This window comes from Narcine bancroftii, chromosome 3 (assembly GCF_036971445.1).
Source record: "Narcine bancroftii isolate sNarBan1 chromosome 3, sNarBan1.hap1, whole genome shotgun sequence".
Lineage (NCBI taxonomy): Eukaryota > Metazoa > Chordata > Chondrichthyes > Torpediniformes > Narcinidae > Narcine > Narcine bancroftii.
The window spans coordinates 78,922,840-78,950,190 of record NC_091471.1 but is presented as its reverse complement, the minus strand read 5'-3'; the positions used below and the strand labels follow the sequence as shown (position 1 = coordinate 78,950,190).

General features: G+C 43.1%; 1 protein-coding gene across 1 annotated transcript in view; it reads right to left on the bottom strand.

The window, feature by feature from the left end:
• The window catches only part of LOC138757273 (sodium channel protein type 4 subunit alpha-like), a 234,419-nt gene that overhangs the window by 74,205 nt on the left and 132,863 nt on the right, over nucleotides 1-27,351 (bottom strand). The window contains exon 18 of the mRNA XM_069924321.1: nucleotides 6,340-6,612. Coding sequence (XP_069780422.1) covers nucleotides 6,340-6,612 — 273 coding nt within the window. The remainder of the gene's footprint in view (nucleotides 1-6,339; nucleotides 6,613-27,351) is intronic.

Sequence of the window (27,351 nt, the reverse complement as noted above, 5' to 3'; positions counted from 1 at the left end):
ATGACATCACATACAACCCTGAGTTTCTTTCTCCTGTAGTGCGGCATAAGCTTACACTTTAGGTACATGTGTAAAAAAATAAAGAAATGTAAACAAATTGATGGTGCAATACATTTTAAAAAATGAATAAAATGCAAAAGTAAGGGTCCTTAAATGAATGTCTGATTGAGATTGTTGTTGAGGAGTCTGATTGTGGTAGGAGAGCAGCTGTTCCTGAACCTGGTGGCATGAATCCATTGCTTCCCCGTGAGTTTAGGCATCCCTGATCATTGGGAGCACTCGATGTCTGACCAGGAAGAAGAGGAGGTCTAGCTTGTTTGCCTCAGTGGCCACGACTCCATTCTGTAGAAAGATCTCAAAGCAGCATAGCCAGAGTTCAAAGCAGTCTGAGGCTTCTGGTGTATGTGGGTCGATCTCCAGCTTATCAGGCTTCTAGAGTTGTTCTATTATTGGAAAAAATATTTTAAATAAAATTGATGCGCTATCAATAACTCAAAAGATTTGAGTTATGGGAACTACAGGCTTTTATTTACAATAAACTTGAAGGTCATCCTGGGCTGTGACCCAGGCTTTCTGGGAAGGGGTTATGGTTTTGGAGCCTTTATACAGGGTTCAGAAGGAGGAGCCACGGGTACAGTCACAGAGTGGGGCAGAGCCAGATAAATGAGTGTACAGCAGTTCACCACAGAAAGTCCTGCAAAAACTGAGAGATGAGGACTTGATGGGTCTGGTGGAATGGTTTCTGAGCAGACCATCTAGGTCATACTTAACGGTAGCTGTGAGAAAAGAGTGTGTGCTGGGTGATGTGGATCCTTGATGATTGCTGCTGTTCTCCAATGGCAGCATTCCATGCAGATGTTCTCGATGGTGGGAAGTGTTTTGCCGGTCATGTCCTGGGCTGGGTCCAGTACCTTTTGCAGGGCTTTCTGCTCAGAGACATTGGTGTCCCCACACCAGACTGTGATGCAGCTGGTCAGGGTTTCCAATGTTATACCAAACCATAAACTCCTGAAGAAGTAGAGGCACTGATGTGCTTTCTTCACGATGTCATTAGTGTTAGGTACAGGAAAGATCCTCCAAGATAGTGACTCACAAGAACTTAAATTTGCTCACCCTCTCCACCTAGGATCCCTCAATGATCACTGGATTGTTAACCTCTGGTTTTCCCTTCCTGAAGTCAATAATCAGCTCTTCTATTACACATTGATGCTTGTGCAGAACTGTTGTGTTTTTATGCAACTAACTGTGAGAAAATTCAGAATTTTTACACATATTCGGAAGTCCTAAACTTTTGTTCAGTATTTGGTGCTGAAGGGACCACTGCACCTCTCACAGAATCTTGTGGAAGAACACAACCTTTTACAGATTTTCTAGTACACAGTGTGACCTAACTGCTGTCAAAATGCCTTGTTCAGGTGCTGGACTGAGCTTCACCAATAGCGACTTCTGGTTACCCAAAAGAAGATGGTTTCTGTCAAAAGCACGTTAAGTTAAACAGAGTTTGATGGGCTCAGCAAGATTTTTGCACACTAGAAAGCTGGAGCCAACTTTTTGAGATTAATTTTATTTATTAACAATGTGAATCAAAGACAAGGACACTTCCCTTCCAGACAGACTAAATACCTTCTACGCACTGTTCAGCAAAAAGAACAGGTTGACATCGAAGAAAGATCCATCTCCCCCTGATGAACAGCCCCTTGCATATCTGGGGCGGAGGTGAGGAGAACCCTATCCAAGGTGGTCCTTATGGATATCTTCAACACATCATGACAGTATTCCATCATCTTCATGGGTTTCAACAGTACAAAAGAAGACGACTGTAAGAGGCCTCATTGATTATTGTGTCTGGTGATGGAATGCATTAGAGTACGTGTCCCAGTGACACTGGACCCAGACAATTTGCCTATCGATGGAACCGTTCCACTGATGATGCTTATCTCTCCCCTCTGTCCTCTCCCACCTGGAGAACAAGCACTTATATGCCAGACTGCTGTTTATTGACTTCAACTTGTCATTTAAAACAGTCATACCTCAGAGGCTAGTGGAGAAGCTGTCCTTGCTGGGATTCAACACCCCTCTCTATTCCTGACTTCCTAACAGAAAGAACACAGTCTGTCTGGGTTGGCAGCAGAATGTTGGGCACCATTTCGCTGAGCACTGGCTCACCTCAGGGCTGTGAACTCAGCCTGGCCTTGTTCTTGCTAATGACCCATGTCTGCAAGGCCAGTTCCAGCTCCAACAGAGTAATCAAATATGAACTGAATGGAATATTTATTTATATAGCATATTTTAAACACAATGAAATATTGCTCCAAAGTGCTGTACACCAATTAATAAAAGAATACACAAAGCACAAAATGAACAAACACAAAAGACTGGACACTTGACAAGAGTCATCTCGCAGAATAGTAATGGGTTGGAGAAACACGTGGGCGGTGACAGGCTACCTAAACATACAGTACGGCCGACTCAGCCCCGTTCCCTCAAGCCCAAACTATCTGAGGTCAAGGAAATCCATGAATAGTTATTTATATAGCATATTTTAAACACAACGAAATATTGCTCCAAAGTGCTATACACCAATTAATAAAAGAATACACAAAGCACAAATTGAACAAACACAAAAGACTAGACACTTGACAAGAGTCATCTCTCAGAGTAGTAATGGGTTGGAGAAACACGTGGGCGGTGACAGGCTGCCTAAACATACTGTACGGCCGACTCAGCCCCATTCCCTCAAGCCCAAACTATCTGAGGTCAAGGGAATCCATGAATAGTTATTTATATAGCATATTTTAAACACAACGAAATATTGTCCAAAGTGCTGTACACCAATTAATAAAAGAATATACAAAGCACAAATTGAACAAACACAAAAGACTAGACACTTGACAAGAGTCATCTCTCAGAATAGTAATGGGTTGGAGAAACACGTGGGCGGTGACAGGCTGCCTAAACATACTGTACAGCCGACTCAGCCCTGTTCCCTCAAGCCCAAACTATCTGAGGTCAAGGGAATCCATACAAATTTGAAGTTTATCATCATTTCTTAAAGGTGTGGCAGTTATAATGAACAACCGTTAAAAAAAAATGAGATAACACTCTTGGAGACTGGTGCATCATTAGGAGTAAAACACAAGAAGACACTTTAGACTAAACACACTTTAGACTAAATTTGCAGATGACACAACTGCCGTTGGCCTCATCAGCAACAATGATGAGTCACACTATAGAGAAACAGTGGAAATTCTCATGAAATGGTGGAAGAAAAACTTATGGTGTCAACGTGGGCAAGACAAAAGAGATGATTGTGGAGTTCAGAAAGATTAGGGATGACCACCCTCCTCTACACATTAATAGCTCAATAGTGGAGAGAGTAGAGAATACCAAGTTTTTTTTGTAGTCCACTTCAAAAGAGACCTATCCTGGACACAAAAAATCTCTTCACTTGACAGGAAGGCACAACAATGTCTGCACTTCCTAAAAAGACTAAGGCGGGCAAGGCTACCGGCCACTATTCAGTCAACTTTCTAATAGTGCTCTATCGAGAGTCCCCTGGCAGGCTGCATCACAGTGTGGTGCGGTTGCTGACGAGCATGATGTCGGTGGCCAATCCACAGAACCATGTGTGGCAGAGAAGATCACTGAGTTCTTCCACCCCACCGTTTACTGGGATCATTGTCTAAAGAGGGCTTGCAAAATCAGTGAAGACCCTTACCATCCTGCACACAGCATTCTTCTGCCACTCCTGTCAGTGAAGAGATACAGAAGTATCAGAGCCAGAACCACCAGGCTGAGAAACAGCTTCTTCTCACGGGCAGTGAGCCTGCTGAACATCTGATGAACTGCTCATACAAGCCCTCTGTGACTCAGCCTTCTCTTTAGAGATGGTCACATGCTGTTCCTGTCTATGAGTCTGTGCCGCCCAATTACACCCAATTGACCTACAACTCCCATACAATTTTGAAAGGTGGGAGGAAACCAGAGCACCTGGAGGAAACCCACATGGACATGGGGAGGACATATAAACTCCTTACAGATAGTGCAGGATTTAAACCTGGGTCGCTGGTTCTGCAATAGTGCTGGGCTAACTGTGCTGCCCTTTAACAATATTTAATAATTATATTTATTTATTTTAACATTTGGGTATGTGTTGTCCATATGTATTCCTTGTCTTTATGTGTGTTATGTCTGTGTGTTTGCAGCGGGTTGCTTTGAGGACTGGAGAAGGCTTTCCATTGGGTTGCACTTGTACATTGGATGATAAATAAACTGGAACTTGAACTTGAACTGGACTATATTGTTCAGTAAGATTATTAATTGGCCAACTGACAGGCCAACCACTAGAGTCAAGGATCAAGTTTAAAACAGAGGCAAAATCTAGCAGAATGGCTGTTTTGAGAAGTGCTGTTTTGAGATACAAGTGTTAAACTTTGGTGCTAAATGCAGAGGCTATGGCTCGGAAGCTAGGGAGTGACAAGGTACAGTCAGTCAAGGCAACCCAGTACTAACTTTAATGATAGAAATGTCTGCCAGTGCAAGGTGTGGGGTGTCCCTGATTTGGACGAATGGGAAGTGTGCCCTGCTGTAGCTCCTCTCAGAACACATGGACTGGATGGAGCAACAGTGAGCAGAATACAGGCAGAAAGTGTTATGGATAGGAGTATCGAAGGACAGGGTGTAGCGGGTGGTCACACTGCAGATTCAGCCAGATGGAGAAGAGACTGCCAGGAGGGGAAGGATGGTAATACAGGAGCCATTTGTTGCTGTCCACTTTTCTAACAAGTATACCATTTTGGATACAGATGGGTGAGATGGCCTTTCAGGGGAAAACAACACCAGTAGCCATTGCAATGGCACTTGGACTAGCTCTGTTGTACAACAGGGAACTTTAAAGCTGCTCATATGGTGGTGAAAGGGGTTGCTCTAGTCAGAGGTACTGATAGGTTTTTTGGTGTTTGCCTCCCTGGTGCCAGGGGCTGGATATTTTGAAGTGGGTACAAGATATTCTGAAAGGGAATCGGAGTAGTCAGAGTTGGTGGTCAATATTTGTATCAGCAACATAGGGAGGAAGAAAGAAGGGGGTTATGCAAAGTGAAAATAGGGAGTTAAGCAGAATGTTCAAAGGCAGGACCTCCAGGATTGTAATCCCAGGTTTAATGCTTGTGCCAAGTGCTAGAAAGGGTAGGAATGGGAGGAGGATGCAATATGAATGCATGGTTAAAGTGCAGGTAGGGTTGCTTCAGGTACTTGAACCATTGAAATATCTTCTGGACCAGAGGTGACCTGTAGAAGAAGGACAAGTTGGAGCTGAAGTGGAGAGAGACCAATGTCCATGTGTAGAATTTTCTTGTAACTTGGATGGGTTTAAAGTAGCCTGGCAGGCAATTGGTGTCCAAAATAGTTGTCTGAGAGAAAGTTGAATCAAATATAGAGGTTAGCATAAGCAAGTCTGGCATGCTGTTTCATTGAAACAGGCTAGAAAGGGAATTGATATTTCCTCTATCTGGATTTGAACCAGTGGTCACAGTCTTAAAATAGGAGAAAATTCTTCACCCATGGAGGATTATCGAACTAACCAGAAGGGTCATGGAGGCTCAGTGGCTGGAGTATATTCAAGGCAAGCTGATCAAGGGGCATGGGGTTAGTACTGGAAAAGTGGCACTGAGATGCAAGGTCACCCATGATCTTACTGAATAGTGAAACAGAGGCATAAGGCACTGAGCTATGGTATATCATTTGGTTTTCTTTTAAACTACGTTTCAATTACACTTTTCCTTATGGCACAGAATAAGGCTATTTTTGGCTCATTGAGTTTATCCCATTTCATAGAGCAATTCCATTCCCTCATTAAATTTCCCTGTAATCTTTCCCCATTCCCACCAGCTCCCTGCAGATTCTACCACTTACTTACACATTAGGGGCAATTTACTGTGACCAATTAACCTATCAAATAAGTCTTTGGGACGAAGAAGGAAACTGGGACACCTGTTCTACAAATCATTGTACAGTATTCATTATTGGGAACTAGCTTCTGAATTAATCCCACATTGCTCCAGGGATTTAAACAAGAAATTCCGCAAGTATAGGATATAAGCAATATTCCTTAAGAATGGCCTCAGCTGAAAATATTGGTTATCCTTTATTTCCTATGGATGCTATGTGATCTGCCGAGTTTCTTCAGCACATCTGTGAATTGCAATTGCTCCAGGGTTGTTGTATCACCCGCATTATGTAATTATAATTGATGTATATTCCTATCAGAAAGCTCTCCTAAGTTTTAAAAACTATATTATTAAAAATATGTATGGATGAACTTGAGCATCCTTGTTTACTTACCACCTGTAGGAGAGCCATGTAGGCTGACAATACATTATCAAAGTTAATCTTGGGGTTGACCCATCGGTAGCCAATATCCTCATTTGCTTCACATTCAGATCGATTATTTACAATGCTGAGAGGAAGACGAACTTTGTTTTCATCCACACATTCATAGAAAGTTCCACCAAAGATCTGTACTCCAACAATGCCAAATATCAGCCAGAATATGAGACAAACAAACATCACATTTGAAATCGATGGGATTGAAGCAACCAGCGCATTAACCACAAGCTGTAAGACAAAAAAAATTAAGTTGCTGACTCAACAGACCAAATATAATGGACAACTTTGACAGCAATTTCTTAGTGTACACCATTTTTTGTGTAATAATGTGATTCAAGTTAATTATCATGCAACATTGTAAATGATCTTTTTCCATTGTTAAAGTATATTTAAAAATAATAGTTACATATATTTAAATTAATTTGGTGACATAGTGATAATTTACACAAATATTTTGATATAAATACTGAAAAAATATCAGGGTTATTTGTCAAATTATCTCAATACACAATAGACAATAGGTGCTGGAGTTGGCCATTTAGCCCATCGAGCCAGCATCGCCATTCATTTAGATCATGGCTGATCCTCCACCATCCCTTAATTTCCATAACCCTTAATTGCCCTGTCCACAAGAACCTTATCTAACTCCCTCTTGAACTTATCCAGGGAATCTGTCTCTACCACCCTCTGTGGCAAAGAATTCCACAGACCAATAACCCTCTGGGTAAAAAAAAATTCTCATCTCAGTCCTAAAGGGCCTTCCCTGTATTCTTAAACTATGGTCTCTAGTCCTAGTCTCTCCCAACATCAGGAACATGTAATCAGTTTCTATCATGTTCAATCCCTTAACCATCTTATATACTTCAATCATCCTTCATCCTTCTAAATTCCAACGTATACAACCCCAGTTCATCCAACCTTTCAGCATATGTCAATCTCGCCATCCTGGGAACTAACTTCGTGAATCTACGCTGCACTCCCTCAATAGCGAGAATGTCCTTCCTCAAATTAGGAAACCAAAACTGGACACAATACTCCAGGTGTGGTCTCACCAGGGCCCTGTACAACTGCAAAAGGGTATTTACTCCTATACTCTATTCCCCTTTTTATGAAGGCCAACGTGCCATTTGCCTTTTTACAGCTTGTTGAACTTGCAGGCTAGCTTTTAGTGACTGTTGTACAAATACACTGAGATTAAGTTGTACTTCCCCACTCCTTAACTTGACTCAAAGGGATATAATCAGGCTTTTAAACTCCTTTGCCTTGAGGGAACTGATAGAACAAGAGTTAAAATTAAAGGGGTATATGTACAGATCTGAAACTCACTCATGGACATTGTAAGACAGCTGTGTTTTTGGCAGTTGAGGCTCCTACATTGAGGATCCTGAAGCTATTTTAATGACCCCGTGGGGAATAGTCTGGCACTAACACTCAACAGCTCTACCTCTGATTACTCCATTATTCAGTCTGCTTGGCAACAAAGAAACTTACCCAAGGACACAAAAGACTGTTTCAATGAAGAAAATTGCAGTGTGGGGAAAGGTGGTTGGAGGTGAGAGGTGATTTTTACTAGGTGAGACATTGAGGAACGTTCTAATAGAATTAAAAGTTGAAAGCAGGAATTGATAAAAGAAAGGCAAGGCTTTGTGAAAATCTGACCCCTGTGCTTGAGGCTCAGTTCTCTGGAATATATGCCAAACTATCCTTCTGCTCTGAAAAAAACCTGTTGAATCAGCAGCTAACATGATGAGCTGAGAGGGATTGGAGGAATCATCTGAAAATCCAATACCCTATTCAGTCCCTGTTTCTGAGAAGAGTTTGGCAGGCTGCATTGCTACTAATTTGGCAAGTCATACAGGTAACATTGGACTCTTCTACCGCAGAAAATGTGGAATTTTGTGAGAATGTTTCAGACATATTGTCTCCTGGGATGGCAGGTTTGCTGTGCAAGGAGAAATTAAGCAGATTAAATGAACAGTCTTTTGACACTAGATGAATGAAAGATGAATGAGAGTTGAATAAAGCATGCAAATTTCTCACAGAGCTTGTCAGCATAGATGCAAAGTTATGTTTTTCCTGGTTCAGCTGTCCTGATTTTGCAGTCACAGTCTTAAATAAACATTAGCATTCATTCAGATATCAGCCTATCCAATACCAAAATTCTAGCAGCCTGCAGAACCTTTTCCTAAGAAGGTGGCTTAGGCCAACAAATTAAATCTTCCTTCTTATTGTAATCCCAAACTGAAAATTGTGCTCATTACTGTGTTAGAGTAGATAGATATGTTTTTGGGAGATAAATTGGGAATGGTTTGTTAGAGAAGGTTACATACAAACACTTTAAAACTGATCTTATTTAAAATACTGGAGCTCTGCTAATGCTAGACATATCGAGGACTCATAGCATTTGGAAGAGCTTTGAAGAGTGCTCAGAAGACTTCACTAATGGATTGTTGTTTACAAAAGGCAACAGATGAAATAGCTTGTTGGAGCCGCATATTGTCTGGGGGTGTGTGTGAGAGAGAGAGAGAGAGAGATCCCTTCCACCATGTTACAGCCAGCAGACAGCAGCTGGGACTGGAACAGGACAAGCTGGCAAGCTTATGGAAAGCACATTTGTAAGACAGCCTGGTCAAAGCCCTTGTGGTTCATGCAAGAGGAAAGAACTGGCTGTCTAATGTTTCACTTGGAATAAGGGAAACAAAAAGGAACTCTGTAGTGACCTGAAAGAAAGAGGTTATCATCTGGACAACCCTGACGTGGCAAGTTTCATCAGTAAGACACTGGAGTGGTTGATGGAAGTACATCAGTTATGGATATCCTGGAACAACAAATCTCTATCTGAAAACCAACAAGAAACTTCCTGAGCAGTAACCATTTACCTTTCAAGCACCAAAGCCTGGTGAACTTTATAAATGATAAATTCTGGCACAGTATCAGAATTGACTGCAACCAGTGAACATGGAGGAATGAGAAGTGAGATTGGACTGTGAATCAAAGAACTTTTCTGAACTTACGCACACATTACATGCACATACACTTAGAATTAGAAGGGGGTTAAGTTAGGTTAGTTAAGTCAATAATGATAAGTTAAAGTGTGATTCTGTTTTCATGTTTAAAGATAATTAAAAGCAACTTTTGTTTAAGTTGTGGTGGCTCACCACAAGGCAGGCGAACTGGCTCTGCTTGTAAGCCATGTGGCGGGGCAGCCAGCCAAAATGGCGCTGTCGGGGTTTTTCTTTCTTCCAGCACGGGGTTCAGAAACCCGCGCTGGGGGACCATGTGACGCCCGGGTGACATCAGCACCCTCCAGCGCAGTCCTCAGCCAGGTCCAGGCTGGGAGTATAAGTGAAGCCCAGCAGCCTGCAATAGTCTGCTCACTGAGCACAACCAACTGGTTCAAACATCGTTGAACCCATCATGAGTGAGCCTGGGATCAGCGCTATAGCCATGAAACTGCCTGAATTCTGGGTTCAGGAGCCGGAGACCTGGTTCGGCCACAGAGAGGCTCAGTTTCACCTACACCACATTTCATCTGACACGACCAAATTCTACCATGTGGTCGCTGCCCTGGACCAGGCCACCGCCAGATGCTTGCTGCACCTTGATCAGTACCCATCCGCCGAGGACAAATACGAGACAATCAAGCGAGTACTTACCGGGTACCTCGGACTATCCAGACACCAGCGTGCCACTCGGATGCTGCACCTCGATGCTCTGGAGGACAGGTCCCCAATGGAGCTGATGGACGAGATGCTCACGCTCATGGGTGAGCACACCAACTGCCCACTCTTTGATCGCATCTTCCTCGACCATATGCCCGGGGACATCCGGCTGCTGCTAGTCCAGGAGAGTTTCACCGACCCGAGGAAAGTTGCCCAGAAGGCCCAGGGCTATGGCTTGCACAATTCCCGGAGGGCTCAGTGGTCCAGCAGGTCACGAGGCCTGGGCACGACCAAGCCAAGCCTGCCCCTAGCGCTGTGGTAGAGCACCCGGCCCCTGCAGGGCCCCCAAGAGCATAACCAAGGCCATAGCATCCACTCTAGGCCTCTGCTTCTACCACCAGCACTGGGGAGACAAGGCTCGGAAATATCATCAGCCCTGCTCATTCCAGGGAAACGACCAGGCCGGCCTCTGTTAATGGCTGTGGCGGCTGGCCAATGGCAGAGCCTCCTCTACCTGTGGGACTCAGTCAGTGGCTGGCGGTTCCTCGTTGTCACTGGAGCCCAGATCAGTGTCATCCCGGACATGGCCGTCGGGTCCAGGAACCAACCTCATGAACCTCCCCTCCGTGTGGTCAACGCAACGGCAATCTGGACATATGGAGACAAGACAGTCCACTTCCAGATCGGCCAACGGAATTTCGTGTGGAGGTTCACCATCTCATACCTCCCAACTGCCATCCTAGGTGCAGACTTCCTCCTCGCACATGGGCTTCTTATGAACTTTTGAGGTAGGTGCCCGGTAGACGCCTGTACCTTCCAGGCCATTCACCTCGACTCCTCCCACTCGGATCAACTGCAGATGGCCACAATCAGCATACCCAGAGATGAGTTCTAGCGAATCCTGGACGAATTCCCGACACTCCTCAAGCCACACTTTTCCGCTGCCTCACCTCGCCATGGGGTATTCCACCACATCCCCATCCAAGGCCCACCGGTTCATGCCAAGGCACACTGGCTCCCACCTGACAAGCTCCAGGTAGCAAAGGAGGAGTTTTCGCACCTGTTGGAGGTGGGGATCATTTGGCCCGTGGGCCTCGCCACTCCACCTGGGCCCGAAAGCCTCCGGTGGCTGACATCCCTGTGGAGACTATCGCCGGCTCAATGAGGCAACTGTTCCTGACCATTACCCCATCCCTCACATCCAAGACTTTACAGCCAACCTGCACAGTGCAAGGGTTTTCTCCAAGGTTGATCTGGTGCGCGGACATCACCAGATCCTGATGCACCCTGAGGACATACCCAAGACGGCCATCATCACCCCCTTGGCTTGTTCAAATTCCTGCTCATGCCACTTGGGCTCAAGAACACTGCTCAAACCTTCCAGCGCCTCATGGACTCTGTGGGAAGGGACTTGGATTTTGTCTTTATTTATTTGGATGATATCCTCATCGCCAGCAAGGACCGGGCGCAACACAAAGCCCACCTACGTGCCTTTTTCTCCTGGCTGGCCGACTTCGATCTTACCATCAACCTCAGTTTGGGAAAGAGTCCATTCAGTTCCTGGGCCATACTATCACTGCTGAAGGAGCCATGCCTGCCGCTGCAAAGGTCACCACTATCAGGGAGTTCCCACGCCCAGACAGCCTCAAGGGGCTGCAGGAGTTCGCGGATATGGTCAACTTTTACAATCGCTTCATCTGGGAGGTGCGTGCATCATGCAGCCACTATTCACCCTCATCCTGGCCAAACAAAAGATGCTCGCTTGGATGCCCTCGCAAAGGCCACCATGCTCACACACCCGCACACCGACCTGCATATGGCACTCTCTGACGATGCCTCTGCCACAGCCATAGGTGCCATCCTGGAGCAGCAGGTGAATGGACATTGGAAGCTGCTGGCATTCTTCAGCCGCCTGCTCCGCCTGCCGGAATGCAAGTATAGAGCCTTTGACCTCGAGTTACCTGACGGTGAGGCATTTCTGCTATTTTTTGGAGGGGAGGACTTTTACCATCTTCACCAACCACAAACCCTTTACCCAGGCGCTCGCGATGGCAGAGGATCCCTGGTCGGCCCGCCAGCAGCGTCACCTTTCCTTCATGTTGGACATTTGGGACAAGACGGGGAAGGACAATGTGGTTGCCAATGCACTCTTGTGACCGGCCATCTGCGTGTTGACGCCCGGCCTCGACTTTGACCAGCTCGCCCGGGACCAGGAATCTGATGAAGAGACAAGGGCCTTCAAGACCACCATCACGGGCCTGAGGTTCAGAGGCCTCCCGACTCCGAGCGGCGAAGGCACCATCCTGTGTGATATCTCCTTGGGCACCCCGCGGCCAGTGATTCCCCAGCAGTGGCTCAGGCAGGTCTTCCGTCATATCCATGACCTTTCACATCTGTCCATCAGGTCCATGGTCCGGATGGTGGCAGAACAGTTCGTATGGCATGGGCTGCAGAAGCAGATCACGGGCTGGACCAGAACATGCACCCATTGCCAGACATCCAAGGTGCACAGGCACACCAGGGCGCCTGTACAGGAGTTCAAGCATGTCCGAGAATGGTTCAGCCACATTCATGTGGACATCGTCAGGCCTTTACCCGTTTCCCAGGGCAACCGTTACCTGTTTACGGTGGTGGACTCCACCACTCGCTGGCCCGAGGCGATTCCAATGCCAGATGCCTCCACCGACTCCTGCTCCCAAGCACTGTTGCATGATTGGGTCGCCCGGTTCAGCATCCCGGGTCACCTCACCAGCGATCGGGGTCTCCAGTTCACATCTGAGTTCTGGGCACAGCTCGCCAACAGGTTGGGGATCCAGCTACTCCACATCACAGCCTACCACCTGCAGGCCAATGGACTGGTCAAACGTTTGTACTGCCACCTTGAGTCGGCACTCATGGTCCACCTCACCAGCCCCGACTGGGCAGACAAACTGCCTTGGGTGCTCTTGAGCATCCGCTCCACTCTCAAGGAAGATCTGCAGGCGTCATCAGCTGAGCTGGTCTACAATGCGCCGCTGGAACTACCTGGTCAGTTCGTCAACGCATCTCACAATCCCCAGCGGTCGCCTCACGAACTACTTCCTCACCTTAGGGCACACTTGTACTTGTTCAAACTCCCACCATTGCCCAGGCATGACTCCTGCCCGTCTCACGTTCCTAGCGAACTGCTTTCCGTGGAGTAGTTTTAGTTCGGTGGGGCCCGACCGTGGCACCTCTGCTATGTCCGTATGAAGGGCCGTACAGGGTTGTACAGTGTTCTGGCTCGACGTTCACGCTGGACATTGGTGGCAGGTGGGAGCTGTCTACCATGGACAGTCTGAAGCCAGCGCACCTCGATCCTACCGAGCTCATGGTCGTTGCCCAGCCCAAGAAGTGAGGCCGCCCGGCGAAAAAGGAAATTGGCGCCAGTTCTGGGGGGGGGGGGGGTGTGCTGTGTGGTAGCTCACCACAAGGCAGGTGATCCGGCCCCACTTGTAAGCCACGTGGCGGGGCAGCCAAAACGGCACCGTCAGGTGTTTCCCTTCCTTCCAGCATGGGGCTCAGAAACCCCATGCCGGGGGACCAAGTGACGCCCGGGTGATGTCAGTGCCCTCCAGCGTGGTTCTCAGCCAGGTCCGGGCTGGGAGTATAAGTGCAGCTCAGTAGCCTGCAATAAACTAGTCTGCTCACTGAGCTCAACCCTTCTGGTTGTGTGTATGTTATTGCAGGAGCAGAGTAGCTTCCGCTACAAAGTAACCATTTGTCTTGGTGAATATCTATTGCTGCTCGGTTTTGGGGTCCTCTGGACTCGTAACATGACACAGCTGTGTGAATGTAAGAGATAACTTGTTTTTGCCCATATGCAGAAGAACCCTTCTCACTGCACTAGGTACTTTGTGACAAATGAATGTAAACTTTAACTCAACTACATTACTAATATGTTGTTTCAAGTAATAAAGCTTTTCTCACTCTCTACTTCAAAGATTCTGGCAGATCTTTATGCGGTGGGTTGAAACCTCTTCCAAATAACCCTGTTGTGTTGGTCTCAATTTTGAAAGGATTACAATGTTGAAAAAGTTCTGGTTTCACTCTTGAAAATCTTGAAGATCAATGGGGGTGGAGATGTCAAATTATTAAATAAGGAAAAAGAAACCTGCTCAATAGATCTGCTTTCACTTTTATTTTTAGACTACTTGAACACTCTATTATGGAGATTCTCGTTTATAATTAACATATTAAAAATTTTTCACTATCGTGGAGTTAGGATCTTGATTTAGATTCATTACTATAACATGGGTTTCCCAAGATTCCGGTTCGTAATCTTATATTTTGATCGATATGAACATTAAAAAAACCGCAGATAGCAGAAAAGGCTGGAAACACTTAGGAGGTCAGGAGGTAATGGCAAAAAGGAAAACAGTGTTAATAGATTTGGGGCAGGTCATTTTGCAGGATTCTGGAGTAACATTGAATAGATGGGATTTGGAGAGATTGATTTCAATTTGCTAATGAATAGTGTGGTCTAAGCTACTTGAAAGGTGGTATAAAATCTTGTTCTGGTGTTTTAAAGATTTGTTCCTTTAGTCTTGTACCATGTCTGCACTCTCGGCTCTCATGGGTCCTCTCTAGTGGCAGCGCTGTGATTACAGCAGCTTTGGAAGTGCAGCCAATTTTGTTTAAAGTTACCAGGATAGACTGAATAATCTTCTCTCTGAAGCAAAGTAGGCAGAGAGGTGACAAGATAGAGGTATATAAAATTATAACCACCACTGAAAGGGTAGATACCCAGTGTCTATTTACTGTAGTATGGATGCCTTTAACAAGAAGGGGATAAGAACAATGAACTTTAGAAGGAATCTAAAGAGTAAATTTGTCATACAAACAGTAGTGGGAAAGAGATGCCAGAAGTGATGGTGGCAGCAGCTTGAATGAGCATTAAGTATGGCCATAAAACTTGGAGCAGTATTTTGCTATTTGGCCCATCAAGGCTGCTCCCATCATTCAAATCATGGTTAATGTATGTTTCCTCTCCCCATAACCTTGACACCCATACTAATCAAGAACTTATCAACCTCCACTTTAAATATACCTAGTGACTTGGCCTCCACAGCTGTTTGTGGCAACAAATTCCACACATTCACCACCCTCTGGCTGAAGAAATTTCTCTTCATCTCTGGTCTAAATAGACTGTGCCCTTTGGTCCAAGACTCTCCTACTACCGGAAACATCTTTTTCACATCCAATTTATTTTGCCCTTTGTATGGAATCAATGCAGCCAAGTGGGATTAATATAGATAGGTATGATGGTTAAAATTCTTTAAAAGTTTAGATAATTTCAGTGCTGTTAATTTAACTTATGATGATACAATTGGTGGAAAAGAGCAAAAAAAAAAATGACAACAGATCATCAAAAAACTACATTTTCCAAAAGTTCAAGTTTTGGAGCCTACCTACAGGAAAGACACTGGGACTCAGCGTGAAATGGATCCCAGGAGAGAGGTACAGTGTTCGGATGTAGAGCTCTATGTTACATCGGTAGAGCCCCCTAAAGAGGGCGCCAAACAGCCTTTAGAACAAAGAGTTACTCAAAGACATTTGTCAACTGTAGAGGTGGTGCTGCAAACTGCATCTCTTGAGATAGAAAAACCTATACAACTTGATGTACTGGGAGAACTTAATACATTATGGACTGGGGAAAACCCCGGCCAGCGTCCTCCAGTCATTGCTGGAGAGGCTGTGGCTGGGGTTTCCGCACGCAGTCATACTACAAGGAAGGCAACCAGAATGAAGGAAGGAACAGAAGATCCTTTGGTTATGCAGAAGAAGCAGGAATTTGTTGAGCCAAAATCTCTTCCAATTGAAAAGATTTTTGTGAATCTTGAATCTAAATTATCTTATACAATGCAAGGATTATCCAAGATTATGACTGAACTTGGTACTAGGTTTAATACTCTGGTGAAAATACATTCTCAACAGATGGCTGAGTTTGGAGCTTTTAAGCTTGAAGTGAGAGATAAATTTAATTCGTGTGAAGAAGATATAGACAAAATACGGGATCAAGTTTTTGATGTGACCAAAATGGTCGAAGACTTACAAACTCAAAATAAAAATTTGGTGAAAAAGATTGATTATTTGGAAAACCAATCCAGACGGAACAATATAAAGATTATTGGTTTGCCGGAAGGTATGGAGGGACCAGACCCAAGAAAATTTTTTACTGAATGGATTCCACAGGTGCTGGGTCAAGAACATTTCCCGGAAGGTATAATACTGGAATGTGCTCACAGAGCCTTGTGTAGAAGACCTATTTCAGGTCAAAGTCCAAGACCTGTTTTGGTTCGTTGCTTGAATTATTATGACAGAGAAATAATTTTACGAGTGGCTATTAGAAATGCACAACAGAGAAAATCACCCTTGATGATTCAAAATAATTGACTTTTCTTCTATGCGGATTTGAGTCAAGAAGTTATGTTCCAACGACAGGAATTCAATCCTGCTAAAGAGTTGTGGAAGAAAGGTTACAAGGCAACCTTTAGATATCCAGCTGTTTTGAAGGTTTTCCAAGATGGTTGCCAACCAAAGTTCTTTGATTCTCCAAAGGAAGCTATAGCATTTGCTCAAGAGCTGCCAATTACTCAGTTTCAACAGAGACATAGTCCGCCGCGATCTCTAAGGAGACAAGAGATGGAAGAAAAGAGCTGTGCTCCAAGAAGGAATGGTTGTAATGGTGATTTGGCAGTTGGAGCTGATTAAAAGAAGAGTTGTCCTTTTTTTTTCTAATGTTTTTTTTTTAAAAAAAGGGATATTAAATAATGATGATGTTAATTTAAGATGAAGTGAGAGTTGGGGGAGAGAACTGGATAGGCACTATTTCCTGAAAGTCATCTGTTATGTGTGAGTTATCTCACTCCCATCTTTTTTTGGGAGTTACCGCATTGCGCGGTTTAGACGGGAGGGGGTATTTTTAACTTCCTACCCGTTTTTTTCCTTTTTTTGTTGTATTATTAGATTAAAGAGTGAAGGGGTTTTTTTGTTTGTTTAAATATTAAAAAAAAGCATAAGAAAGTATTTGATTGTTTAAAAAACTAAAAATTGATGTGGTTTTTTTGTAAAGTTTATTCAGTAGATAAGGAATATTTGAAATTTAAATGTGAATGGGATGGATAAGTTTTTTTAAAATATTTTTTCTTTAACTTTAAGGTGAAAGGTGTGGTAATTCTGGTGTATATTATTTTGCTATTTTAGTTATAGAATGAAGGGAATAATGGTGAAAGTTATAAATTGAATTGTACAATTCTTAATGAGGCTTGAATTTTGTTTGTGGTTTATGCTCCATTTGTTGAAGATATAGATTTCGTTGTAGTTGTGTTTTTATTATTTGGATATCTGAATTTTAACGTAATGATTGAGGATATTTAAATGGGGTATTGGAGCTTTTATTGGATAACTATTCAAGAGTAAAAGGGAAAAATGGTGGAAGAGTACTAAAATTGAATTGTACAATGTTTAATGATGTTTGAATTTTGTTTTAAGATGGTGGTTTATGTGAAGATGTGAAGTTAGTTGATATTTGGTGAAGGTTTATCTCTATAGAGAAAGTTTTTTTTTCATTTTTTTCATGCTACAATTTTTTTTAAGAATTGATTATTGTTTAAGAATATTTGATAGATAATGTTACTAACTTTACTAATTTTTTTATATTAAGTTTGAGTTAAATATATGTTTCATCTTAACTCCGTTTGTTAAATATATGCATTTAAGTTTGATTTAAATATGTTTTTTAAGTCTGATATCTTAGTATTAATTGCTTTTCTTTTTGTTAGTATTTTAATCGGTTATGTTTTTGTTTGTTTTTTGTAAGTGGATTTTTTTTTCTCACATACTTTATTAATTCTTCACTCTTTATTTTTGGGGGGAAGGGGGGGTTGGACTATTTTGTGTTGGGTTATTAATGTGTAATAATTATTGGGGAGGGTATAGTTTATTTAGATTACTGATACTGTATTGTAATTTTATTATTTTATTCTTAATTTTTTTTAATGTAATCCTATATGTTATTCATGTTATAAAATCTTAAATAAAGTTTAAAAAAAAAGATAGGTATGATGGGTGGCATAGACACAGTGCACCAAGGCATCTGTTTCTATGCTGTATAACTCTATGCCTCTATTAACATATAATTTACAAGAACCAAGAGTTAAAAACATTGAACCAGACACACAAATTTTTTTGGGACCTTGTTACTGGGTGACTGGGTATATTTAAAGTGGAGATTGATAAGTTCTTGATTAGTATGGTTATGGGGAGAGGAAAAATATATTAACCATGATTTGAATGATGGGAGAAGCCTTGATGGGCCAAATAGCCCAATACTGCTCCAAGTTTTATGGCCATACTTACTGCTCATTCAAGCTGGTGCCATCATCACTTCTGGCATCTCTTTCCCACTACTGTTTGTATGACAAATTTACTCCTTAGATTCCTTCTAAAGTTCATTGTTCTTATCCCCTTCTTGTTGAAGGCATCCATACTACAGTAAATAGATACTGGGTATCTGCCCTTTCAATGTTTCTTGTAATTTTATATACCTCTGTCTTGTCACCTCTCTGCCTACTTTGCTTCAGAGAGAAGATTATTCATTTTGTCTTGGTTACTTAAAACAAAATTGGCTGCACTTCCAAAGCTGTTGTAATCACAGCGCTGCCACTAGAGAGGACCCGGGAGAGCCAGGAGTGCAGACATGGTACTGCTTCAAAGGCTTCAACTATCCCAGCCTAATGCCAGTGGCTCCGTACAGGCATTAAAGGAGCCAACAGTGGTTTTAAACTAAAATCCTGCAACCTGGGTCTGTGCCAAAGATGGCCGCACCTGTGCTCAGCAGTGGTCACAAGGGGTTGCAGAATAAGGAGCAGATGACCAGTGCAGGGTTCCAGATAGGAGGAGAACACCCTCTATTGCGAAGGAGAAGCAGAAGAGATGACCCTATAGGATGGTGACCACAGTGGCAGACCAGCGAGGGGCTTAGTGACTGAGGGACCCATTCAGGCTGCGGTGGCGGTGGTGGAACCAGCATGGGCTACAGGCTGCTGGAGACTGGCTCATGTGAACCAGGTATCAGAATCAGGATTCGAGAGGATGCTGAGGGCAAGAAGGGGTCCTAAAGGGCCTTGGGCACTGGTGGCTTCCTGATCATGTCAGAGGTTTTGACCTGGAGCTTGGGTTGCTATTGGATCAAACAGGAGTCTTTGCAGTTGAAGAGGCTGTGAGAGCTCTGGAGGTGAATCCATGGACACAGTGACCCTGAGTGGACTCTCTTTTGCTTTTCTTTCTCTCGTACTGTAAGGGGTGCCAGGCAACTCTTTGTCTGCTTTATGGCAGGCAGAAGGCAATTTTGTGTAATATTATATGTTCTGTACTCTTACATAACAATAAATGAATCTTAAATCTTAATGGCTCTATTCTAGGCAAATTTTTTGCAAATCTTTTTTGCACCTTCTCTAGCTTAATCATATCCTTATTATATTTGATCCATTCTTATGCGATTCAGGGGTGTGCACAAAATCATGCATATAGGAACTCAACATAAAAAGACTCAATAGTTTGGCTTAGAAATTCTTTAGTAATTTGTTTTCATATAAATTGGTTACCTGACTGATCAACAACCTCTCACCGTTCATGAGGAACAAAGCTATAAGAGAATTAAGATCAATGTAATGAGATATGGAATCTGTTTCAGTACTGTAAGAAATATTTGCACTGCTATTTTGTTCTGAAATTAAAAATGTACAATTTTCCACTCATATTTGGAGCTTCAACATCAATAAAAGGAAATTTTCTACCATAATATTTTTCATCTGTACTTCAAAAATATTTTTCTGATTAATCCCGTATTTTAAGGTTAATGATGTCACCAATACAATGTGATACAGTAAAGCTCAAGTGGAAATAATTGAACTTTCATTCTTACGAACCCACGAGAATGCTATAAACTCGTGCTTATCTCCTTTGGTGCCAAGCATACACAAATCAGATGTCAGCTCAGAGTGGTGTTATACAGCCAGCAAATAAAATTACTTCATGTCCCTGAGCTTGATATATTTTCCTATAAATTAGATTTTTAAAATTGTTTTCCGAGGAATTTACATTGCCAGAACATCTGCTACAACAACATCTGGATTTTGTATATTTTTTAATGCTTATTCCCAAAGTGAAGTTTAAGTCTTGAACCTTAGTAAAGATTAGCTTTCTTCATATTAGCTTTTAGTAACATCCATTTCTCTCCCTTTGATTATAAGTTGTTTCTTCAGTGCTGATGTGCTAGAATTTATTAACCTTTGGCCCTTTTTGTGTTGTTGTTTAAGCATGTAGTGAACGATCAGTTTTTGGAACTTATTGCAGTGCCACACACCCAGCGCTCAGCTGCACTGAAGCATTTTGTTTAATACATAAACTTTGAGTTTGACTTTGATGCTTCATTGTATCAAACCTTTTGGTTGTCGAGACTTACTGAATGAAACAAGTGCTGGGCCCACCAAATCGGTACCGCCCATCAAGCAATCAATTACACTACACCTACACTGACCTGCTTTATTCTATTCAGATTCATAAAATCCTCCTAGATTCTACCACTAATCTACACAACTGGATCAATTTGCAGTGGTCAATTAACCTACTAACCTCCATGTTCTTGGGACGTGGAAGGAAACTGGAGCTAACAGGGGAAACCAATGCAGTTCACAGAGATCATACAATCTCTACATAGACCTTTTCCAGAGGTTATTATTGAATTTGGGTTGCTGGAGTTGAGAAGCAGTGCTACCAGTGGTGCTCCTGTGCCATTGATAGCACTACTTATGTATTCAGTTGTTGAATTAGGGTAGTGTCTGCTTGAGGAGACAGCAGGATAGTTTTCCAGTGAGAAGCCTGGCTTAACAAGTGAAACAATCATTGTTCATGATGTCAGCATAAGTTGTTGGCTATGAAACTACTGCGGAGGTCACCAGGAATCTGATGGGAAGAGCTGCATAGCAAAGAAACAAGCTGGTCAGAGATTAGACCAGGATGATGATTACAAGGAAATAGAAACTAGATTGCGTGTGATCTGCCAAGCCTACTCCACCATTCAAAAAGATCTTGGCTGATCTGGCCGTCACCTCCTCTCCACTTACTCAACTTTCCCTGTAACCCTTAATGAAGAATGAGCTTATTGTCATACACATAAGTGCAATGAATATATGCAATGAAATTCTTACCTGCTGTAGTCAAATAGGTACCTAGTTTTAATAGTATACAATATATTATGCCAGTACAGAAAGAGAAAATAAATATAAAGGATAGATGGATTAAAATACAGTTAGTGCAAGAAAAAAAGTCATGTTTCAATCGTGCAGACAGGTTTTTCTGGTGGTGGTCCTGTTTAGGGTTGCAAGGGGAGTTTCAAGAGCCTGATAGCTATTGGATAAAAACTATTCTTGAACCTAGAGATGTTGGTCTTCAAGCCTCTGCACTTTCTACTTTCTTCCCAAATGTGGCAGCGAAAATAAGTTGTGATGGTGGTTCTTCAGGCAGCGCCTCACATAGATATCTTCAGTGGATGGGAAGTAAGAGCCCACAATGGACTTGGCTACTTTCGGCAGCTTTCTACATTCCTGGGCACATGAATTACCAATCGAGACCATGATGTAACGTCAGTATACTTCCTACAGTAGACAGGTGGAGGTTTGATAGAGTATTTGATGGCATGCCAAATCTCCTCAGACGTCTTAGAAAGTAAAGATGTTAATGAACCTTCTTCATGGTTGCCTCAATATGCAGGCTTCAGGAAAGGTCCTCTGATATGTGAACTTGAAGGTGCTAACCCTGTCCATTCTCATCCCATCAATGAAGACATATACAGTATATGGTCCCTTGGACTCTCCTTACTAAAATACAAATAAAGCTCCTTGGTCATATTGATGTTGAGAGCAAGATTAATGTTCTGGCACTAAGCAATCAGATTCTCGATCTTCATTCTGTAATCTGACTCAGTATTTCCCATAACTCAGTCAACAACAGTGGGGTCTTTCCTTTCTCTTAAGGTACAGAGGGGTTATTTCTAGGCATAATGTGCATTTTAAAGATATAAATTTTTTCTATATTTGTATATATTCGCATATACATGCATTAAGTCCTTTTTGTATATATTATATATATTCTTTTCTTAAAAGTTAAGTAAAATATAATTAAAAAAAACAACAATGGGGTCATTACTGAATTTATAGATTGTGTTGGCACTGATCTTGGCAATGTAATCATAAGGAAAAGAGCAGGGAAAAAACTCAGAGTCTTGAGTTGCCCATGTTGATGGAGAGCAAGGAGCCACAGTGAGTGTACTTACAATCGCATTTATTGTCTTCAGGAAGATTCAATACAGCAGAAATATCTTGTCAATGTTGCAACAGTTGCGATATATTCTGTTACATTTGTGGCAAGTCTACGCTTAATGCTCAAAGATGCATGGCATGGATGATAGTGGTAGGGAAGAAGAAAATGAATATTCTGAAGAATATCTCCATCTAAAAGCCTTCCTTAGCTGATGAATCAAGTGTTCTTTCATATATTGTTTAATAATGCTTGGATGAACATTTTCAACTTCGATATGTTCAATAATGCTTCAACTTCCTCCTCAAATCTCCACCATCACAGAAGCAAGTCTTCAGTCAACTTCATCAACACTGGGGCCCCTGATCTACTTCTTGTACACTCATGACCATGTATAGAAGTTTGGCCCTGATGCAATCTATAAAGTCGCTGACAACACCAGCTTTGTTGGCTAAGTAAAAGGATGAGTCAGAACACAGGATGGAGATTGAAAATCTGGTTAGGTGGTGCCGGAACAATAATCTTGGTCTCAATATCACCAAGACCAAGCAGCTTATTATTAAATTTAGAAAGGGGAGGCTGAAGGACCAACACGCATGTCCATATTGATGGGATGGTAGTGGAGAGGGTTAGTATCTTCAAGTTCATACAAGACCTATCCTCGAGCCAATACATTGAGGCAATTGTGAAGAAGGCACACCATGGCCTTTACTTTCCAAGGAGTCTGGGGTGATTCAGCATGTCATTGGATACTCCATCATTTTTTTTCCAGATGCCCCAATGGAATGTAGACTGTCTGATTGCATCGCAGCCTAGTTCGGTAGTTCTAGTGCCCAGGAACGCAGAAAACAATAGAATGTAGCAAACATATCTGAGTCTATTACAAGCTCCATTGAAGATGAGACATTGTTTCAAGAAGGCAGCCAACATCATGAAGGAGCCTGGACTCAACCTCTTATTGTTGTTATGGTAACTCTGAATATTTATTATCTATGTATCTTTTGTATTTATTATCTCTTATTAATTTAATATACTATTGTTATTTTTTTAACAGAGCACTGATTCAGCTGCAGCAAATAGAAACTTTGGTGCGTATGTACATTGAACAGTGCAGAAGACAATATGACTCATTCCTCATAAATGCTGAGTTGACAAGAATGGTCTGTGGCTGGGGTATTGTGCACGTTGAGTCTTCCATCTTGATTCCAAGTCTTTGCCTTACCTACATGGCATAAATATAAAGGAATAGGCTCCATTTGCTTTGATTAATGTAGTTTCAATAACACTCAAGAAGCTTGACACCATCCAGGACAAAGCTAATATTTGACTCATGCTCTACCCACCAAGCCAAACATTAATTTCCGCTACCATAGGCACACTGTAGCTGCAGTTGCAAATAACCTGCAATTACACTCCTTGGGTATTCCAGCTGCACCTGGACAACTCACACCTCTACCAGTAATGTCAAGGTGCTCAGGTGCATGGGAACTCCATGATCTACATATTCTCCCACAAATCACACATTATCCTGATCTCAAAGTACATTATTGCTCTTCATAGTCTCTAGACCCTAATTCTGGAATTCCCTGTCTAACAGCAATAATAGAATAGTTTCACCAGCAGGGCTGCAGTGATTCAGGAAAACAGCTCACAAGCACCATCTCAGGGATGGGAATTCATTGCCTGGCCAGGGACTAGACCAAGAAAAATTAATAAAACAATTTACTTTATTGTCTGAATCAAGCATAAATTGGGTTAGAATGTTCAACAAAGACCTGCATGACCTTGTGAAGGAATTTCAAAGCATTTGAAGATGCCCAGAAGGATGTTGGATTTGGTATGTACTCACTAATGCCAGCTCAATAATCTATAGCCTGCTTTCAGCAAGATGGACTTAAAACAATCATGGCAGAGTTAAAAGCATTGGAGATTATCTAGAAAAGGCAAATCAGAGGAGATGATTTTTTCCTCCTGTCAAAAAGGGACAGCAAGGAATAAAAAGGTCAGAGTGAGGACGTAGAAGAGCCTTAACTAGTAGAGATTGTCAAAATGAGCTCTTGATGTCCAGTAATGTATGAAATACAATGTTTGATTTTCATGATTATAGTAACTCTTGAGTTATTCCAACTCCTTCTCGTATTCTATTCTCACCTCCTTAGAATGATCTGCCTTCTACTCTCTCCGCAATAATCCCAACCTCACCATCAGACCTGCAGACAAGGGTGGTGCTGTTGTGTTCTGATGCTTTGCCCTCTACCTTGCTGAGGCTAGTTGACAGCTCTCAGAAACCTCTTCCTATCAACCCCTCCAACAGGACCCCACCACTACACATCAAGCCACCATCTCCAACTTCATCACCTCTGGTCACCTCCCCTCCATGGCCAGGAACCTCATTCTCTCCCACCTCTGTACTGCCCATTTCTACCTTCTACCCAAGATACACAAGTCCAGCCATCCGGGTAGACCCATTGTTTCTTCCTGCTCTTTCCCCACTGAAATAGTTTCATTTTACCTTGACTCTATCTTTTCTCCCCGGTCCAGTCCCTCTGCATCTACATCCACAATACCTCACATGCCCTCCATTTCCTCAATGACTTCAGATTCCCCAAACTGGACCACATTTATCTTCACGATTGATTCCAATCCCTTTATCCCTCTATCCCCTACACAGAAGGTCTTAAAGTACTTTGTCTCTTCCTTGACCAAAGACCAGACCAGTCACCCTCTACCACCACCCTCCTCTGCCTGGCTGAACTTGTCCTCACTTCCTCCAAATCAAATGAGTAGCTATAGGTACCTGTATGGGTCCCAACTATGCCTGCCAGTTTGTGGGCTTTGTGGAGAAATCCATGTTGCAAGCCGACATAGGCAAGACCACTCAAATCTTCCTCTGGTATATCAATGACTAAATCGGGGCTGCCTCATGCACCCATGATGAGCTTGTCAACTTCATCCACCTTGTGGCCAATCTCTGATCTCAAACTCACCAGGTCCATCTCCGATAAGACACTCCCCTTCCTGGATCTCTCTGTCTCCATCTCAGGGGACAAGCTTTCCACCAACATAAATTACAAACTCTCTAACTCTCATATCTACCTTGACTACACCCACACCCTATCCCCGCCAAAGGATTCCATTCCCTTCTTACAATTTCTCTATCTCTGCCGCATTTGTTGTCAAGATGGGGTCTTCCAGTCTGGATTTTCCAAAATGTCTGTCTTCTTCCACAAATATAGCTTCCCCTCCACCATCATTAACTCAGCCCTTACCTGGATCTCCTCCACTTTCTGCTCATCTGCCCTGGGCCCCTCTGCCCCCAGAGACAACAAACATAGCATCCCCCTCATCCTCACCTACCATACCACCAGCCTCCACATCCAACACATTATCCTCTGGAATTTCCGGTACTTACTACAGGATCCCACCACAAAACACATTTTTCCTTTTTCTCTCTTCTCGGCTTCCCGCAGGGACTGCTCCCTCATGCACTCATTCCTCCCCACCTATCGCCCCCCCCCCCACCCCACAGCACATTCTCCTCTGGCCACAGGAGGAGCAACACTTGCACCCACACCTTCTCCCTCACCATGGTCTGGGGCCCCAAACAGGCCTTTCAAGTGAAGCAACAATTCACTTGTGTATTCACAGGACTTATTTTCTGCATCTGGTGCTTCCTTTGTGGCCTTCTTTACCGGTCACAGATTGGGAGATTGCTTCGCTCAGCACCTCTACTCCATCCTCCACAATAGTAACGTCCCAGTAGCCAACTATTTCAATTCTGAGTCACACTCCCAAACTAACATTTCTGTCCATGGCTTTATGCACTCTCCACCCTGACCACCCGCTGATTGGAGGAAGAACACCTTATTTTCTGCCTGGACACTCTCCAGCCAGACAGCCTTAACATTGCATTCTCTGCTTTGTGCTAAAGTTGCTTGCCTTCTTTCCCCTCCCCTTTTCCTGTCTTGTTAGTTCTTCCCTTACCCACACTCCCATCCTTCCTTCCCCTGATCACTGCTGTCCTCTCCCTTCCACCTATCATCTCCTGCCTTTACCACACCCCTTCCTCCATATCTTTTGTTCTGATTCCTGTTCTGATCCCTGCCGGCATTTTCTCATACCTTGATGAAGGGCTCCAGCCCGAAACATTGGTTCTGTATTTTTACCTTTGCTACATAAAGGACACTGTTTGACCTGCTGAGTGTCTCCAACATTTTGTGTTTTTGCTTCAATCACAGTGTCTACAGATTTTCGTGATTTACCTCAAGTTATTAACATGTGTTGAGGTTTATTTGAACAGTATGAAAGTTATAAATGAAGATTAAATGTAATATATATACAATTATTAAGACTAAGGTGCAACTGTGCAACAAATGTGAGAGGAGATGTGGATGAGGTCTCACTGAGGAAATGAACCACCGGAATTTGTTGTGCCTGGAGTGGTCATATCAGGGTGCAGTTTACAGACAATAAAAAAAAACCCAAGAGATTGACTGAAGTTAAATTTACAAACCTATGTCAATACTAAAACGTAACTGTGTGCCGATGCACATGATTACAGCGGCGAACCGGCCCCACTTGTTATGTGCAGGCGGTGGGGCAGCCACGGCAAGGATGGTGTTGTGGCACAGTTACTTCTGGTCATCATGATGCGAATGCTGCTACGTTAGGGGTGGGACTGGTGTCAGGCTTAAAGGCTGCAGCGCGAGATTCAAATTAAAGCCGTTGTGACAACCAAGCTCTCAGCCTGTGGTCTCAGTCCTTTTGCTGCGCTCACTCACAATGCATTACATTGGTGACCCTGACAAGTCTCCACATCCTGAAGACTAGACACAATGAAACCAGCAACTGTAGGCACCATTGTGTTGAAGCTGCCAACATTCTGTACGAACAGGCCCTGCACTTGGTTTGGCCAAGTAGAGGCCCAGTTTCAGATCCAACAGGCAATTTCCGATTTGACGAGATA